Source organism: Procambarus clarkii, chromosome 49 (genome assembly GCF_040958095.1).
Source record: "Procambarus clarkii isolate CNS0578487 chromosome 49, FALCON_Pclarkii_2.0, whole genome shotgun sequence".
Taxonomy (NCBI): Eukaryota; Metazoa; Arthropoda; class Malacostraca; order Decapoda; family Cambaridae; genus Procambarus; species Procambarus clarkii.
In genome coordinates, this window is record NC_091198.1 from 20,595,238 (window position 1) to 20,612,215 (window position 16,978).

The 16,978-nt window shown below is 40.6% G+C and overlaps 2 protein-coding genes across 2 annotated transcripts in view; one reads left to right on the forward strand and one right to left on the reverse strand.

The window, feature by feature from the left end:
- LOC123763191 (wings apart-like protein homolog) overlaps positions 1 to 16,978 on the reverse strand; it is a 30,092-nt gene that overhangs the window by 12,251 nt on the left and 863 nt on the right. The window contains exons 2-6 of the mRNA XM_045750212.2: positions 14,055 to 14,260; positions 9,963 to 11,635; positions 4,653 to 4,901; positions 2,954 to 3,196; positions 2,138 to 2,353 (exon numbers count right to left, since the gene is read on the reverse strand). Of these exons, the coding sequence (XP_045606168.1) occupies positions 2,138 to 2,353; positions 2,954 to 3,196; positions 4,653 to 4,901; positions 9,963 to 11,635; positions 14,055 to 14,247 (2,574 nt within the window). The 5' untranslated portion in view covers positions 14,248 to 14,260. The remainder of the gene's footprint in view (positions 1 to 2,137; positions 2,354 to 2,953; positions 3,197 to 4,652; positions 4,902 to 9,962; positions 11,636 to 14,054; positions 14,261 to 16,978) is intronic.
- Positions 15,394 to 16,026, forward strand: LOC123763325 (uncharacterized). The gene has a single exon (XM_045750478.2). The coding sequence runs from the start codon at positions 15,394 to 15,396 to the stop codon at positions 16,024 to 16,026; it is 633 nt and encodes a 210-aa protein (XP_045606434.2).

The following is a 16,978-nucleotide window of genomic DNA, read 5'->3' on the forward strand; positions in this document are numbered from 1 at the left end:
CTTAGTGTTCTGTAGAATTAGGAGGAAATTCATTCATTCATTTCAATTTAATATGCACTTTCTTTCAAAATTTTATGTAAAACACACCAGACAACACATGTGCAAACAATGCAAGTAAATAAATCATGGGATATACATAACCTGGTTTCTGACAAGTCAGACAAGGCCAACTTTTGCCCATAAAGATCAAAATGTGAGAAAATGCAATGTGGCAGTCAAAGGCAGCATGCTTTATCTACTGGCATTCTGTCACTTGTACACAGTAAAGTTGTATTACAAAAATAAAGCAGGCAGCAAGGGGGGGGGAGGGGTGACATTGCCTCTGAACGGTTTGGCTTTAAACTACAAGCAATATTCAGTAAATAGTATCAACTTTTAATTCTTGATTCACACTTTGGCAAGACTAACAGCAAACTAAGGAGCCCGAATCATTGATATCGGCAACAAAAACTTCGAGATCAGTATAAAATGTCCAGAGTCTGTATAAAAATGAGGCAACACCTACATGGAAAAAATAAAAATAAAAACCAGCATTAAATGTAATGAAATGCTAGTTTCTGCGTGAGGCCCGGTGGCTTCCTGAAGCCACAGTGCTGATACAATGCCAAACTACCAGGTGCACATCAGTTGCAGAGGGCCTCACGTCAAAGGAAAATATCAATGATTTTAAGAGGATAGGCAAATACAAGAGAGCGAAAGACCAACAAAGCAGTCAACGTGGTGAAGTGGTAAGAAACTCACCCGACGCTTCACAAGCGCTTTGGCCTGGGTTCGTATCCTGGCCGAGAAGGATTGACCGGGCGCTAATCCTTAACTGTAGTCTCTGTTCACCCAACAGTGAATGGGTACGAACGATTTGGCAGGTAGTATTCCGGAGAAAAATTAGGATCAAGGACCTACCTGAAACGCTATGCGTGCTAATGGCTGTACAAGAATGTTAAGAACTCTTGTATATATAAATAAATACTGTAAATGAGTATTGCCACCTTAGGGTGAGATTTAATGCAGTAAAACAAACGAAAGTTCTTAGGAATGCCAGGAAATTGAAAAGTTATGAAGGTAAACCAGTCATTAGGACAAGACCTATCAAAGGGAGAGCGGGGGAGGGGGATAAGAGAGAGAGATACCCCAAGAGATACTTTTGCTTGGATTGTGGTGCCTTCTGGATGACAATTAAAATTCCCAAATGAAAAAATAATAATAATCAAATTGTTAATGCACACCTCAAGAGGGTCTCATGTAACAGGTGCGCAGTGCAGGGGTTAATTACCTCATTTTTTCATTTCTTTTCGATAATCTTTCACTGTTTTAATGTTAAACTATTTCATAATGTTGCATGTTTTAAGTTTAGGAAATATTCCCTCCACACTAAGACCTTGGATGGTTGCATGGGTAGCTCTCTCTCACTCATTTACCCGCCTTACCTCAGGTCAGGTCCCTGCCACACCCTGAACCACTGCTCACTTTACAATGCACCATATACTCCCACATCTACGGGCTCACCATAGCCCGTGCTACTTGGAACTTTGTTCCAGGTAGCGAATCTTTAACAACAACAAACTCCCACACTACTACTAATGAAATGACAATTTAGGCTTCCTGTAACTTTTTAGGTTTCTGTGTGTGCCTGACATTGTCACTTGTATGCACTTTTTTACCGTGTTTATCCCTTTCAAATTATAAAAATCCAGGAGCTCCAGAGCCGTCAATCCTACCTCCTTGTGGCGAGTGATGTGATGTGCAATTATTTGCAAATATTGTACATATTAACATTGTAGACCTTAATATACATTTATGGTTAACAAAGCACTCAATCACTGGTTGTCAATTATGTGCTCTTACAATAGGATTATTCAACACAAACACTATTGTGTAATGTTGTCAACTATTTAGTGAATCAAGAAAACAGTTTCCAGGGTACACTGTCCCATACTGCAGAGTCAGCCAACTTCAGGTGTTGAGGGACACTGCCACTCGTCTATCTCCTGCAGCTTGCCAAACCAGAAAGAGGGGTAATTTTCTTTCATTTTGCATGTACCAAATCCTTTTTTTCGAACAGGTAAAGGTGACAATTTTGACGACAGGCCTACTTTGAGGGATAAGACAGTAAATAAATTATTTGTACACTGCTACTCACATTTTCCAAGACTTTGAGGCAGCGGTCGACCTTAGACAACTTCTCCAACAACGGATGGGACCACATTTCCAAGTCTGGCGAGAAATGTTGTGTGCAGTTTGTGATGGTGCGTATCAAGTGCTCCACTCCTCCTAGTTCCCGAAGCTCCTCCTTAAACCATTCTCCTGCACGCTTTGAAGTTAGACTGAGGAGTGTCTCCATGGCTAGATTGCCCGCCTGAGAGACAAGAGTGAGCATTACAGTTTCCTCCAATACCAATAATACAAAATAAATAAATCATATCCACTTTTCACGACTCTGCTCTCATTCACCTAAAGTTTTCCAGGTCAAACAATAACATCACTTCCACTAATATTCTCTGGCCAAATATCCACCACAGAATTCATACTAAAACTTCACAACTATTTTACCTAGGGCTTAGACAGCATATAAATCCTTCATAACCTGACTAAAATATTAATTATTATTGCCTTTAATGTGTTATAGGAAGAAAAAACAAAATTTGTCTTAACCAAGATTGCATGATAGCCAAATAAAAATTATATGCAATTGGCTCAACTATAACTCTCACTGCATTAGGGGATCTTGAGGTCACAGTGATCTTAGTTTGGTAAACTATGAAACCACTGTTGAGTTAGTTACACAATTTACTGCAATATAAATCATCAGTTCTGTAACTTGCTTACATAAACTGTGAGGTTTAGTTCCTGAACCCAAAATGAACCTCTAACCTTTTCCACTACCACTCCAAGGATAGGCATGGGGTGCACAACATATGAACTACACTACACTTGACCCAGCAAGCAAAGGACTTACATTGATGTTATCCAAACCAAGATGCTTTGCATGGCCCTTTTTTTGCATGTCCCGACAGAGTTCCATGATCTTTTTCTTATTTTGGGTTACAAAAGAGGCATCTACAGGAGGGACATTTTCCAAAGTGTCGGCATCGGTGTCGAGAAGATTCAACATCAGCTCCAGAGAGTCACGGTCCAGGTCCATGTTAAGCCGGTCCTGACTCAGTGTAAACATCACTGTCGCTGCACATATTGCCAGTCTCTGACAGACAACAAATCATTAAACATTAAAATTATAAAACATTTCAAGACTTGCTATCTAGCAGAACTATATTACTAAAATAAATTTCATCATTTTAAATATACAGTACAGTAATGTTTTGAGAAATTCTCATTTCATTAAGGTATTTTAACTTGATTAATATAAAATTTACCCCTTGGGGTCAGGTAACTTTTCTGTACAAGACTGCCAATTAAATAAATATTGAATTTTATCAGTTATCTGACCAAGAGACAAAAATTAAATTGGTTAAAGTCCAGATACAGTAATGATTTAGGAGATCATGAGGCATGGCAGGAAGTGCAGAATAACCCCATTGATAAGCAGTGGTGCAATAGGTACACCGAGAGGGAGAATTCTGCTAACATCAAGGGCCTGAGTCTTCTCATCAGTCCATCTAAACATAAGGGGCATAACTAGCCAACTTCTCATGGTGTTCAAAAGTCAACTTAATAATCACCACCTACAAATACAGATCAACCAAAGTGTGATTCATACATCAGACTGTGAGTAGCAGCATCTAACAGCCTGGTTATCCAGACTACCCATCAGGAGGCCTGGGGCCAGATTCACGAAGCAGTTACACAAGTATTTACGAGGGTGTACATCCTTCCTAAATCTTTGATGCCTTTGGTAACATTTATTAAACAGTTTACAAGCATGAAAATTTCCCAATCAACTGTTATTGTTATAAACAGCCTCCTGGTGCTTCGGAGCTCATTAACTGTTTAATCATTGTAAACAAAGCCGCCAAAGATTGAGAAAAGATGTACAGGTTCGTAAGTGCTTGCGTAACTGCTTCGTGAATCTGGTCCCTGGGTAAGAGACAAGGCTACAGGGATGTTAATTTCCAGAATCAACAACGAGTAGACAACAGTATTGCACGATCTAACCATCCACAATTTAGGGGACATCTGTCAAGAGGAAGCACTCCACAATGAAGCATATACCTTGACAAGTTGACACCTTGAATCATATGTCATTGCTCTGGCATCTATGATCTTGGATAACTTCTGCAAGCTGTTTGTCATATGCAAATAGGCAACATTGCAAATGGAGATAGTTGGAATTTTTTTTTATAGAATCTTACATATTACCTCTACTTGTTCAGACCACACAAACTAATCAGTCTTAACTTTAACCAAAATGTATTATCCAACAAGAGTATGCCAACTTATTCTGTAATGACAGCTACCAATAAATTTAAGCAATAAAGTGCACTTCACACAATTTATGGATTGTTCTTAATACAATATTGTTATATTATGGTCAATAAATGGATAGATAAACCGAGAAGGATTGGGTAAATCTGTTCAGCCTGGAAAACACTAGAAACTAGGCGAAGCCATGAGTAAATATTATCGAGTGACTTATAATTGTTAGTGTCAATCTGCACACATCCAGCAGTACTCCTCTTCCCCTCCACAAGCACACTCACATGATCGGAATGAGCATCAGACAGAGCACTGAAGAACTTGATGACGGTACCATGTGCCCGCAGATGCATTCTAAAGGCTGGTACCATACACTTCTGAGCAAGGTTGAGGGCAGCCAAACACCGGGTGGATACAGGCATGGAAGGCCGTAAGGCATCCAAGAAATATTCTACATCATCATTGAACTCTTGGAATTCTCCAGACTCCTGAAGCTGATGTGTTCTTTTCACATTCTTTACCACTGTGTAATACTGAAAAGAAGAAAGATAATACTGGGGTATACTCCTACCACTATAGATCTACAAAAGGCTCGACGGCAACCAATCTTTATAAAACCTTCCAATATCAAGTCTAGCTCTGGGATATCTCATGCTCGTGCAAATGTCAGAATACAAGTATCATTTAAAGTAAATAGGCCTATAGGCAACACTTTCTTTTGGAATTTTAGTCATACATTGCAGAGAAAAGGGGTAATTGAAGAAAATAGTTTACAGTGACAATCAAATTTATCCCAGGAATATTCGCAAGTCCAGCCTCTCCACACAGTCTTGACCTGACTCTGGAATGGACCAAAGAGCCAGAGCTCAACCCCCCCCCCAACCCCACCCCGCAAGCACAACTAGGCGAGTACTGTCAACATTTTGGCCTCTCTGGACCACTCGGCAATATGACAAATATTTACTATCAATTTTACATTTTATCAGTTTTTCAAAAGGGTACAGCTATAAATTGTGTCAAAATGTTTGGCAATGAATTCTCTAGTCAACAGATACAAAAACAAAAATGCAAATGTATATAGATAGGTATGCAGTAGCCCTCAATGTGTCAAGAATACCATACTCTATCCCCTCCCCCCCTATCATAAATGACAGCTAATGGTGCCTTTATTTTTTCATATTATTAACATTTGTTTTTTTTTACACTAACATTATATACCAGTAATATATAGTATACATAATTATGTATATTTGTATATTAGTCATATAGCAAGAAAGCTCCCATAACCCACCAATATTATGGGCTTACCTAGGCTAAGTTTTAGGCTTAAGCCTCTGCAAACATCACAAGAATTGTGCAACCTGTTTTTAGGCTTAGGTATTTGTTTAAACCTTTATAATATAATCCAACAAATAGGTGGTTGGGTTGGGTCGTTGGGTTCGGTTTGGTTTGGTTTGATTGGATTTTGGGTTGGACCCAGACATGTACAATATGAGCTTGTTGAGAAGTTGTTAGGTTTGTTTAGGTTTAAGACTGGAGCCTTATACAAACCAGAGGTGTATCTAGGTATGTTTTCATGTCCCACCTAGATCTTCCTTATAAATCAAAAGGCATGTGTTGGTTAGGTTAGGTTTGTTTTTGTTCAACTTAGACCTTCAGTCAATCGCAGGAAATTTTTTTTTAGGTTTGTATAAGTTCGGCCTATACTCATCCTCACCTTTACAGTCACATATTGAAAACTCTATGAGAGACTTTACCTCCTTCTAGCTGGAAATTGTGCCCAACTAATGTTTCGCCTATTGAGGTGCCTCTCTTGCATGCCAATAATGGGGGGGTCCGAGGGGACGTGCCCCCATGCTGGGGGCTTCTCAAAATTTTCTTCCGTCTAAGCCCAATGCTTGTTTACCTCTGATCTATAAGTTTTAGATGCTAACAGGATATAGGTCATTGGTATCGCCACACTTGGTGCGCACTCAGCCCCAGTTTCAATTACTATACCCAGAGACCAATTTATCTGCATAATGGGGTCACTTAGCAATGACACACACCGCTTCTATTTCCAATAATATCGGATCTTAAACATCGGTGGTTCCCAAAATACAAGCCACTGAATATTGAGGTACCTGGTGCAAGTGTCTGTACCTGGGAGATGTTTATGTCCGAACATGCAGACGGCCAATCATCAGTAATGTTATTCTAAAGTTTCCCTAATAGTATTGAAACAAAGCAAGGCATGATATATACATAATATACATAGTTCTAAAAGTAGAAATTCCATTATAAATTGGTGATGTCCTGCCATTTGTATTTTGTAATAAGGGTGATTACACATTAGGTGCCTGCAGTTTTCCTATACAGTAATGAGTTTTGAGAAAAATTCTATTCTCCAAGCCCAGCCTAGAGTCTGGCTTCTCTGGTAATAACCTGCTCTGTCAGGCAGTTTGTAGAATACAGTAATACACTATATAAATCTCATGTAAACATACTCTGTTATTCATAATTTGTTAATTAATATTAATTATAAAACTTAAACCTGAAACTCCTTATTTACCTTACAGCACTAGTGCTACTACTACTACAGTATTTCATGTCTGAGACTTATACTACCGTACAATCCAAACTATTAGAATGCAGGCCCTGAAGTCTCACTGTTACTACTACCACACACACACAGCTAACAACATTATTACTCACAGTTGCTAGCACACAATGTCTGAATGTGGATACATATTCCAAGGCAATATATGAAATAATATCAGTGGCTTTCTTGGAATAACTGCAACCTACTTTTATAAACAACAGTACATAATATATATTTGACACTCTTACGAAGACTACAGTACTTTGTCTACAACCATCACACACATTGTCACAATACAATCCATCTTCCTATTTATATACTGTAGTACTTTTTGTAACTATGTGCACCGTCGAGGACCTGGTCACAGTCCTTGACCTGGTTAAGGAGGCCTAGTCGAGGACCAGGCCACTGGGACGCTAAGCCCCGAAATCATCTCAAGATAACCGTATGTTTGGAGCCTAACAGCTGAGGGGACAGCGCTTCAGATTCGTAATTCTGAGGTTCCGGGTTTGATCCCTGGTGGAGGCGGAAACAAATAGGCAGAGCTTTTTTCACCCTGATGCCCCCGTTACCTAGCAGCAAATAGGTACCTGGAAGTTAGACAACTGCTACGGGCTGCTTCCTTAGGATGTGTAACAAAAAGGAGGCCTGGTCGAGGACCAGCTGCAGGGACGCTAAGCCCCGAAATCATCTCAAGACAACCATAGTACAAACATTGATGTAATTCTTGAGGTTATCTTGAGATGATTTCGGGGCTTTTAGTGTCTCCGCGGCCCGGTCCGCGACCAGGCCTCCACCCCCAGGAAGCAGCCCGTGACAGCTGACTAACACCCAGGTACCTATTTTACTGCTAGGTAACAGGGGCATAGGGTGAAGGAACCTCTGCCCATTGTTTCTCGCCGGCGCCCGGGATCGAACCCGGGACCACAGGATCACAAGTCCAGCGTGCTGTCCGCTCGGCCGACCGACTCCCGTATACTGTATTAAGCAATTAGTAAAATTTTGTACTATCCACTTTATAGAGGCCAGAAAAATTGAAGCTAAAAAATAAAACTATACCTGCATTCATAGGCCTACTATACCACACATATGTACTATATTAGGCCTTGGATAGGATGTATTAGGCCTAGGAAGGTTAGATTAGGTTAGGTTAATTTAGTTTGTCTTTGCAATATAAATAGACAATTGTTTTCTGGTTTGTCCAAATTCAATAGTACTGATTTCTACTTTTTAATTTTGTTGTATGTCACATTTAAACTACTGGGAAGGCATCACAAAACTTTGAATTTCTCTGAATTTGATTAAAATTATTTACAATACTGTACAGTACATTATTACTGTGGGAGTCAACAATGGCTGCCTATGTACTGAATCTGTAGCATCAATTCTGGATGATTAACTACTATGGTGGTTCTAGGAATTATAATAATTGTTAAAAATTGAAAAAAATCTCACACTATATAGCATCTTAATGCTGTATAGTGCTGTATAATTTTGTTGTTGGTTTCAGAATATTCAACTAAGAAATGCACATCCTTGTGAAATATGCTTTCAGAAATGGATTTCAATGTATGAAGTAGTTGAAATTAATTGTAAAATATTAAATGGGGCTTGAAAGGCATATATCTGTAGCATGAAACAAGAAAACTTTGCAACCACTGCTCTTGAGCATGTTTGCTGCCTGTGCCCCAGTCGAACTGTTTGTTGTTTGCAAAATTTGCTTCTGCCCATTTATATACAGTATTGCAAAGCAATAGTTTAGTTGAGTTTGTCTAATTTTGTCTATAGTGTGACATCTAGCTCTAGAAAATTCTTCAAAATTACATTACATTTTTAGGCCCAGTAATTATTGTAATAAATAAATTCCAAGTTTTAATCGAGACGCCCATATTTTGCTGTGGTGATCGTGTTATGTTGTGTGTACACGGAAAATAAACATCATGTTCTGACTTGAGCAAAGTTATTTATAAAAAAAAAAAACAAAAAAAAAAAAACAAAAAAAAAAAAAAAAAAAACTAAGTTTAGGCCAGCATAGACACCAACTAGTTATAAGACCTGATTCACTACATTTTTTACCTGGATTCATAATAAAATACATCCAAATTTTATTCTTTCTATGTAAAGTGGGAGCCCACATAAACACCAGGATAAATGAGTTCCCACTGTAAATAAAATATAATGTCTAATATTTGATAAATGATTCTTCATTTTTTTTTTTAAGAATCGGGCACAATCAAGGAAAATACAGTACCAGGCTCTATCTTTTTATTTGAATGCAATAGCGTATCTGAGGAGTTTGCAACATTTTCAACAATCGGTTGAGAAAAGGACACCTTGCCCTAATACTGTAGTACCAGGTGCAAGAAGTCATCAAGCCAGTTTGTTGAATAGGATCTGTTAATTGTTCACCAAGACAACTTGGCAGAAAGAATGTTGCAGATACTGTATACTATACATACAGTACTCCTATTCAGTCACAGCCACACTTTTGCAGTTCAAATTTTGTTAAAAGCAAATTTATGCAGGTGTCAGTTTACATTCTCCAAAAATGTACACACAAAGAGCAAGAAAAACAAATTGACTAACATGACCCTATACCTTAGATCCATGAAACAGGAGGGAGTTTACTGCAGGAAAACAGATGTGCAAGGGTTCTCTCAGCACATTCTTACTGGATTTTGCATCATCTCATTTCCCAAAGCTTATTGCCACCTCATCACTAAAATGCACATTCTTCAATTTACAACATTCTTTTGTATGTCATACATCAACCCTCCTCCAATAGCATCTACTCTTCCTACACACTGGTATATACTTCACCCACCTACTATCCTACTATATTCAATTAGTTTTTTTTAGTGCTTTTTTAGCATTAATCCTTGAGTGTTCAACAGTTTTTGGTCTATTTTTTTTAAAGTGCTAAGCCTGCTATAAGAGAAAATATACACGCTACACAAGGATTCAACGCTGTGAATTGGTTCCAAACAAAAAACAAAAAACAAAAAAATCTTACCTGCTTTACACCCTTTGCACATTTCACGCTGGTCACCGATTGTGCCTCCGTAGAGTCGTCCAAATCTCCTGTGCCTGTTCCAGGCCAGGTATGCACTCTTTTTAACGTTGGTGTTTCAAAGTCAAACTCATCAAATGCAGAGGCAGCTGATGATGCACTTTGGCTGCTGGGCAAAGCTGGTGGGGCCTGTTTGGAGCTGTCGTCTTTTTCATCCTGGTCGTGCCACTTGTGTCGGTATGTGGCTCGCTTTTTGGCATCTCTGTCAGCATCTCTGCTCTTGAAGATACTCCTCTTCTTAACCAAAGGCGGCTGTTCAATTTTTTTAACACCTTCACTTTCTGCCTTAGTTGAGTGGCCTGGCTTGAAAGACTCGTAGGAGGAAGTGGTGGATGCCTGTGAAGAAATAATTGAACCCTGAGTTGAGAACAGCAAATCCTCCATTTCCTGTTCTTCAGCCACAGAAGTAGAGTCTTTAATAGCCAGGTCACTCGAGGCAGCAACCTCAAGGCTGGTGCGGTCTTCAATTTCATTTTCATCAAAGTCTGTGCTAAATAGATCAAAGTTATCACTCTCGCCATCTCCCACACCCGAGGACACCCCAGGACTAACACTTCTACCTACTGGTGACATTTTCCGAGGTTCTCCAAAATCACTTGTGCTCATACTAAATATGTCAAAATCGTCAGTCAACGGGCCATCACAGACTTCGCCACTTAAAACGTTTTGTCGCGTATCAATGTCAGATGAAGACGATATTGGTTCTATATTTTTACTCATATATTTGTTTAATTCACCCGATTTTGAGAATTTAGAACTGTACGATTTTTTGACACTAGAGTGAGGAGTTTCACTATTTGATTTCTTCCCTGAAAAACTAAAACTATCATCAATACACATATCTACAGGGAGACCAGTTCTCTGGTCCATTAGTCCAGCAAACTCAAAACTAGAATCAATGGTCGTATTTGATGTTCTATTTGGAGACGCCAATCTATCTGGAGAGTGATAATTAGTGTCTCTTGACGAAATATTTGATAAAGTGACTTGTGATTCTTTGTACTCGGTCAATGGGGAGCCGGAGGGCACTAGCTCCTCCGAAGAGTCTCTGTTTTCCTCACTGAAATCTTTAGTGGATGGAGAACTAGCAACACTGGTTGAGGCGCTACCAGCACGGGAATCATCACTGGGTAATTCCACCGTGCTAGAATAAGTTTCCTGAGAACATGAGGCAACATTTCTGCTCTTAAAGATTTTTAACTTGATTCCACTGCTAGACTTTGAACTGGTCACAGTCTCAGAATTGTTTGGCTTTGCTACTGCACTAGTCACAAGCTTATCGAACACACTTTCTTCACTTGCTTCAAGGCTGCTTTTTACTGTCCCTTGACTAGAGTCTGGTGACTCAAAGGACGACAGAGGAGGAATTTTCATATTGTATAGACCATCGCTCACTTTTCCCCGAGCTTTGTCCACTAGGGTCTTTGGAGGCTCAGAAACCACCTCCGTATTCCTGCTTTTGAAGAACTTTCGAGGTTTACTGAATGTTTTAATTGGAGGCCTGACTTGCAATGAGGCTCCATTGGCAGGGTTACCACTGTCAAAGCTGTAGGCATCATCACCAATGCTGGATGGTGGGGAGTCATCAGCATAACGCTTGCCACTGTCATCTTTGCCTGTGGATAAGGGCAGAATTAATATATTTGTTAAAACTTTACACTAAAAAAAAAAATATGTATAAAATAATTACAGTAAAGAATTACTTTGACATCTCATATTAACCCTTGGGCTGCTTAACTGTTAATACCCGACATCCAATGTGAGCAAGAAAAAATCGCTTTGATTTTCAAATCTAAATAAAGTATTTCTTGTGGTTTAGCTGCAGTGGTTTCGAGAAGTTGTATTTTTTGGGGTAGAAATGAGGTAAGGTGCTGCATAGAAATATCTGCTGATACGTTTTTATTGTTTCTCACTTTATTTATTTACTTTTTTCATGGCTAACAGGCTGCATGCACGCATCAAAGGTACTGTTTGTTATGTATAAGGGAAAATACAAGTATGTATGGATATACAGTACGAGTATAAATATAGGTATACAGACCCCATGTACTTGTTCATACTATTATTAGCTTATATACAATCCTAAATCTTAAAATTGCATACAGCACACTCAAATATATACATGGTAATCACTCATTTGCTGTTGCTAAAAGTTTAGTGTCTCCTCTATGGCTGCCCTCAACATTCAGACACTGGATGGTGGTGTTGTGGTGAACAATGGTCCTCATGTTCTTATCAAGGCCCCTAGAAGGAAAGTGAGGGACTGGATTCCCCCCCCCCCCAAAATGAGGGATAGTTATTGGAGGCCAGAGGAAGCAAATGCAAGCTCTGTATGTGTAGGACTATTTTAAATATTTTAAATCTGCAAATCATATATATACAGTATATGATTTGCGCCTTTCTAGGTTCAATTAAACTTCACATTGACATTTCTTTATCCCTTCCTGATCCCTTTCTCGGAGAGGTTATTCCTACTTCCACCTGATACTTGAATGTCAGTACACTGTGGTCACTCGTTCCCAAGGGGAACGAGTGACAACAGCTTCTAATTTGACTTCCCTTATGTCTGACTCATTCAGGGTGAATTATTGGTCAAGTCTAGCTGGTTCATCGTTGCCTTTCATTCTTGTGGGTCCCTCAACATATTGGCTCAAAGTTTCTTTATGCCACGTCCAATAGTTTAGCTCTCCATGCATCAGCACCTGCATGTGGTTCTCCATTCTCCCAATCTATCTTTCCACAGTTGAAGTCACCCATGATTAAAAGTCTGGATCCATTCCTGCAGGCAACTGAAGCTGCTCTGTATTATATTAATGGTTGCCATGTTTCTATCAAACTCCTATCTGGGTCTTTTATTGAACAAATCCACAAGGGCTGTAACGAGGGTGGATTTTGTCCATTTGATGCATCACGCTATTGTGATTTCTGTGTAATGGGTCTTCTATCATTTAATGCAGGGTTACAAATTACTGATACTATTATCTTAGGCCCTCCCATTGTCATGGTTCCTGCTATGCAGTCTCTGAATCCTTCACAGAACAGAAGAATATTCATTTCCTTGAAACTCTAGTCCTTTTTTATCAGCAGGGCCACTCTTCCTATCTCCCTCCCCTCTTTCCTTACTATATAGTAGTTCTGCAGAAACACTGCATTTGTTATGATGCCTGACAATTTTGTTTGTGTGAGTGCAATTACATCAGGGTTTTCTTCTTGTGCCCTTTTGCTCAGTTCACTTACCTGGAGCATACTTGGAGAGGGTTTCAAGAGTTTGTCTACTCCCCGAGCCCGGCCTGAGGCCAGGCTTGCTTTATTTGTAATCCCTTCAATGTTTGAGTACATTCTAGCAAGGTTATTTCTAGGTATGACCTGCAATCCTCAAGCTCCCCTTGCCAGACCACTAGTGTCTGGTTCTAGTTCCTGGTTGGTATGGGTGGGGGTCTTGGCTGCCTAGTGCATCCTCCTAAGGCTTGATAGGACCAATGCTACTGGTCCTACCAAGTACCTGCCTACTGCTACTACCTTCCTACTAGGTAGGAAGTTACTGGAGGGAGCACCTCTCTGGAAGATACATTATCCCTACCATCAAAATACAAAATTAGTGTTGAAATATAAACATTTTGGCTAATTTACACAATATTTATGGGAACTCTAGACATAGATAAACTAATACAGTATTATGGTTAAGAGGAATCATAAGCATAAAAAAGCTATAATAAAAGTACCAAGTGGCAATACTGCATGTACAGGTAAGTGTACAAGTACACTCCAGTAATTATAGAAATTTACAAGTGTTTTGCCTGTCCCAGATTATACTGGGAATGATGATAATTTAGGTTGGCTTTAAAATTCTCTCTCTCTCATATGGAGTGGGTCCTGGTGTTTGTTAGTCAAGGTAGAGTGACTTGTTCAACACAGTCTGCACACATCTATCTAATCACCAACATATCATAGTTACCTTGCAACCTATTCAGACTCAATCAATCAAATTTGCACACGTCAAACATTTTTTCACAAATAATTCATGAAGCCACGTACCTAGTCCACCATTGATGCTTCGTAGCGACGTAAATGATGTAATTCCCCATTTGCCCACGTGTCCGGCAGTTTTGGTTGCTGAAGGTTTAGTGCTGTTGCTGCTGCCTGGCTCAGTCACCAACTTGTCAAACTGACTTATTGGGGGTGGAGCAGCTTTTTTGCGACTATATGTTCTACTGTATCTACCACTCATCTTGATGGGTGCTCTGCCAAATGCAAAAGAATTCACAGTATGATAAACAAGTAGAAGCACACAACTTTAATATACACACAGTTCAAACAAAACTTATATGCTTTCATCAGTTGGTTAAAACAGTACAGTATGTATATACATATTTATTCTACTTTCTAAACCTTAAGAAAAATGCACAAGCCAATACAATCACATTTTTTGCAGGACAGGTTTGTAAAGGAGCAATAAACTAACCCATCTCAAACTAGCGTTAAAATATAATGTATACATATTTTGTTTAATCCTTCCAGTGTGGCATGGTTGGCATCAATCTTGCTAATTATCCGTAAACTGCATGACATGATTGGGGAAGTTTTAAAGTACTACATAAGAATTAAAATGTTAGCGGCTACACTAAAAAAATTAATGGATTCGATTAAAAATATATATATCATATTTAAAGTAGACATTACAAAAATGCACAAGTATTTCTAATGTGCCCAACCTCTTTGAGGGTTGAGGATTAAATGCCAACCTGCAAGTCACTCTACTGTCCAGTCCAAGTGGTTGGTAGCTGTTTAACAGATTAAAACTGATCAACTCTTGGACTTTACATAGGGTTTACAATCCAAGATACCTTATGTCAAAATGATCTGCATGGTACCAATATGTTGAATGACACGGAAAAAAAATAGGATGTATCCCAGAACCTAATCACACAAAATGTAAATATTGTACAGTGAAGAACAATACACTATACTGTATATATCTCGTGCAAACATACCCTTAATAATACATCTCAAACTCATATCAAACTCTTTATTTACCCCTATGGCACTCCTAAAATATTTCATGTCCGAGACTTATACTACCGTACAATCCAAACTATTAGAATGCAGGCCCTGAAGTCTCACTGTTACTACTACCACACACACCACAACTAACAACACATTATTACTCACAGTTGCTAGCACACAGTGTCTGAATGTGGATACATATTCCATGGCAATATATGAAATAATATCAGTGGGTTTTCTTTTGATAACTGGAAGCTACTTTAACAGATAACTGCATAGTAAATGTTGGATATTCTCATTTGTATAAAATGATGTATAATCTCTTGGTAAATACAAAGCACTGCAAATGATACAGAAGAGATGAGAATGAATGGTTCCTTTTCCAACTTGCTACTCCCATGCATTTCTGGACATTCTGAGCGTTATATTGGGCCAGGCACAGCCGGCGCCAACTTTGCGCCAGGCACAGCCGGCGCCAGCTTTGCGCCAGGCACAGCCGGGGCCAGCTTTGCGCCAGGCACAGCCGGGGCCAGCTTTGCGCCAGGCACAGCCGGGGCCAGCTTTGCGCCAGGCACAGCCGGGGCCAGCTTTGCGCCAGGCACAGCCGGGGCCAGCTTTGCGCCAGGCACAGCCGGGGCCAGCTTTGCGCCAGGCACAGCCGGGGCCAGCTTTGCGCCAGGCACAGCCGGCGCCAGCTTTGCGCCAGGCACAGCCGGCGCCAGCTTTGCGCCAGGCACAGCCGGCGCCAGCTTTGCGCCAGGCACAGCCGGCGCCAGCTTTGCGCCAGGCACAGCCGGCGCCAGCTTTGCGCCAGGCACAGCCGGCGCCAACTTTGCGCCAGGCACAGCCGGCGCCAACTTTGCGCCAGGCACAGCCGGCGCCAACTTTGCGCCAGGCACAGCCGGCGCCAGCTTTGCGCCAGGCACAGCCAGTGCCAACTTTGCGCCAAATGAGAGGGTGGCCAAAACTGTTTAAAGCATTATATGACAGTACTGTAGTGTGAAGATGGGGGCTCCACGAGTGCAGCTCTCACCCTGTAACTACACTTAAGTAATTACACAGTACATGTACGTATGTACAGACTGAATATATATGTTGTATGTATTTATGTACAGTATGCTGGTTAGTTCTGTAAATTAATCATCAGTGGTAAAGCTAGATGAACAGAGGTACTACAAGAAATGGTAAAATGCCCAACCACTTCTGTCCTGCTTGCAATTCAAACCCAGGATTCCCAATTGAGAGCATACGACTTGGTCCACAACAGTTCCATCGCCATTATTATTATTATTTGCTTACAACATGGCCACCAACCCACTCCCCCGCCCCCACAACCAGTAGATTGACAGTTGAGAGGCGGGATCAAAGAGCTAAAGCTCAACCCCAGCACAAGCACAACTAGGAGTGTATAACCAATGAACCACAGCCACTAGGACACCAATGAGCACCGCTGGGCCATTACCTCTTGTACTTTAGGTAGTCCAGGGTAGTCTGGGATAGTCTATGGTAGCCCAGGGTAGTCTATGGTAGCTTAGGGTGGTCTGGGGTAGCTTAGGGTGGTCTGGGGTAGCTTAGGGTAGCTTAGGGTGGTCTGGGGTAGCTTAGGGTGGTCTGGGGTAGCTTAGGGTGGTCTGGGGTAGCTTAGGGTAGCCTAGAGTAGCCCAGGGTAGCTTGGGGTAGCCTAGAGTAGCTTAGGGTAGCTTAGGGTAGCCTAGGGTAGTCTGGAGTAGCCCAGGGTAGCTTAGGGTAGCCTAGGGTAGTCTGGAGTAGCCCAGGGTAGCTTAGGGTAGCTTAGGGTAGCCTAGAGTAGCTTAGGGTAGCCCAGGGTAGCTTAGGGTAGCCCAGGGTAGCTTAGGGTAGCCTAGAGTAGCTTAGGGTAGCCTAGAGTAGCTTAGGGTAGCCTAGAGTAGCTTAGGGTAGCCTAGAGTAGCTTAGGGTAGCCTAGAGTAGCTTAG

Excerpts from the sequence above, each read along its gene's own strand:
- LOC123763325 (XM_045750478.2), top strand. The coding sequence starts at position 15,394 with ATGGTTCCTTTTCCAACTTGCTACTCCCATGCATTTCTGGACATTCTG.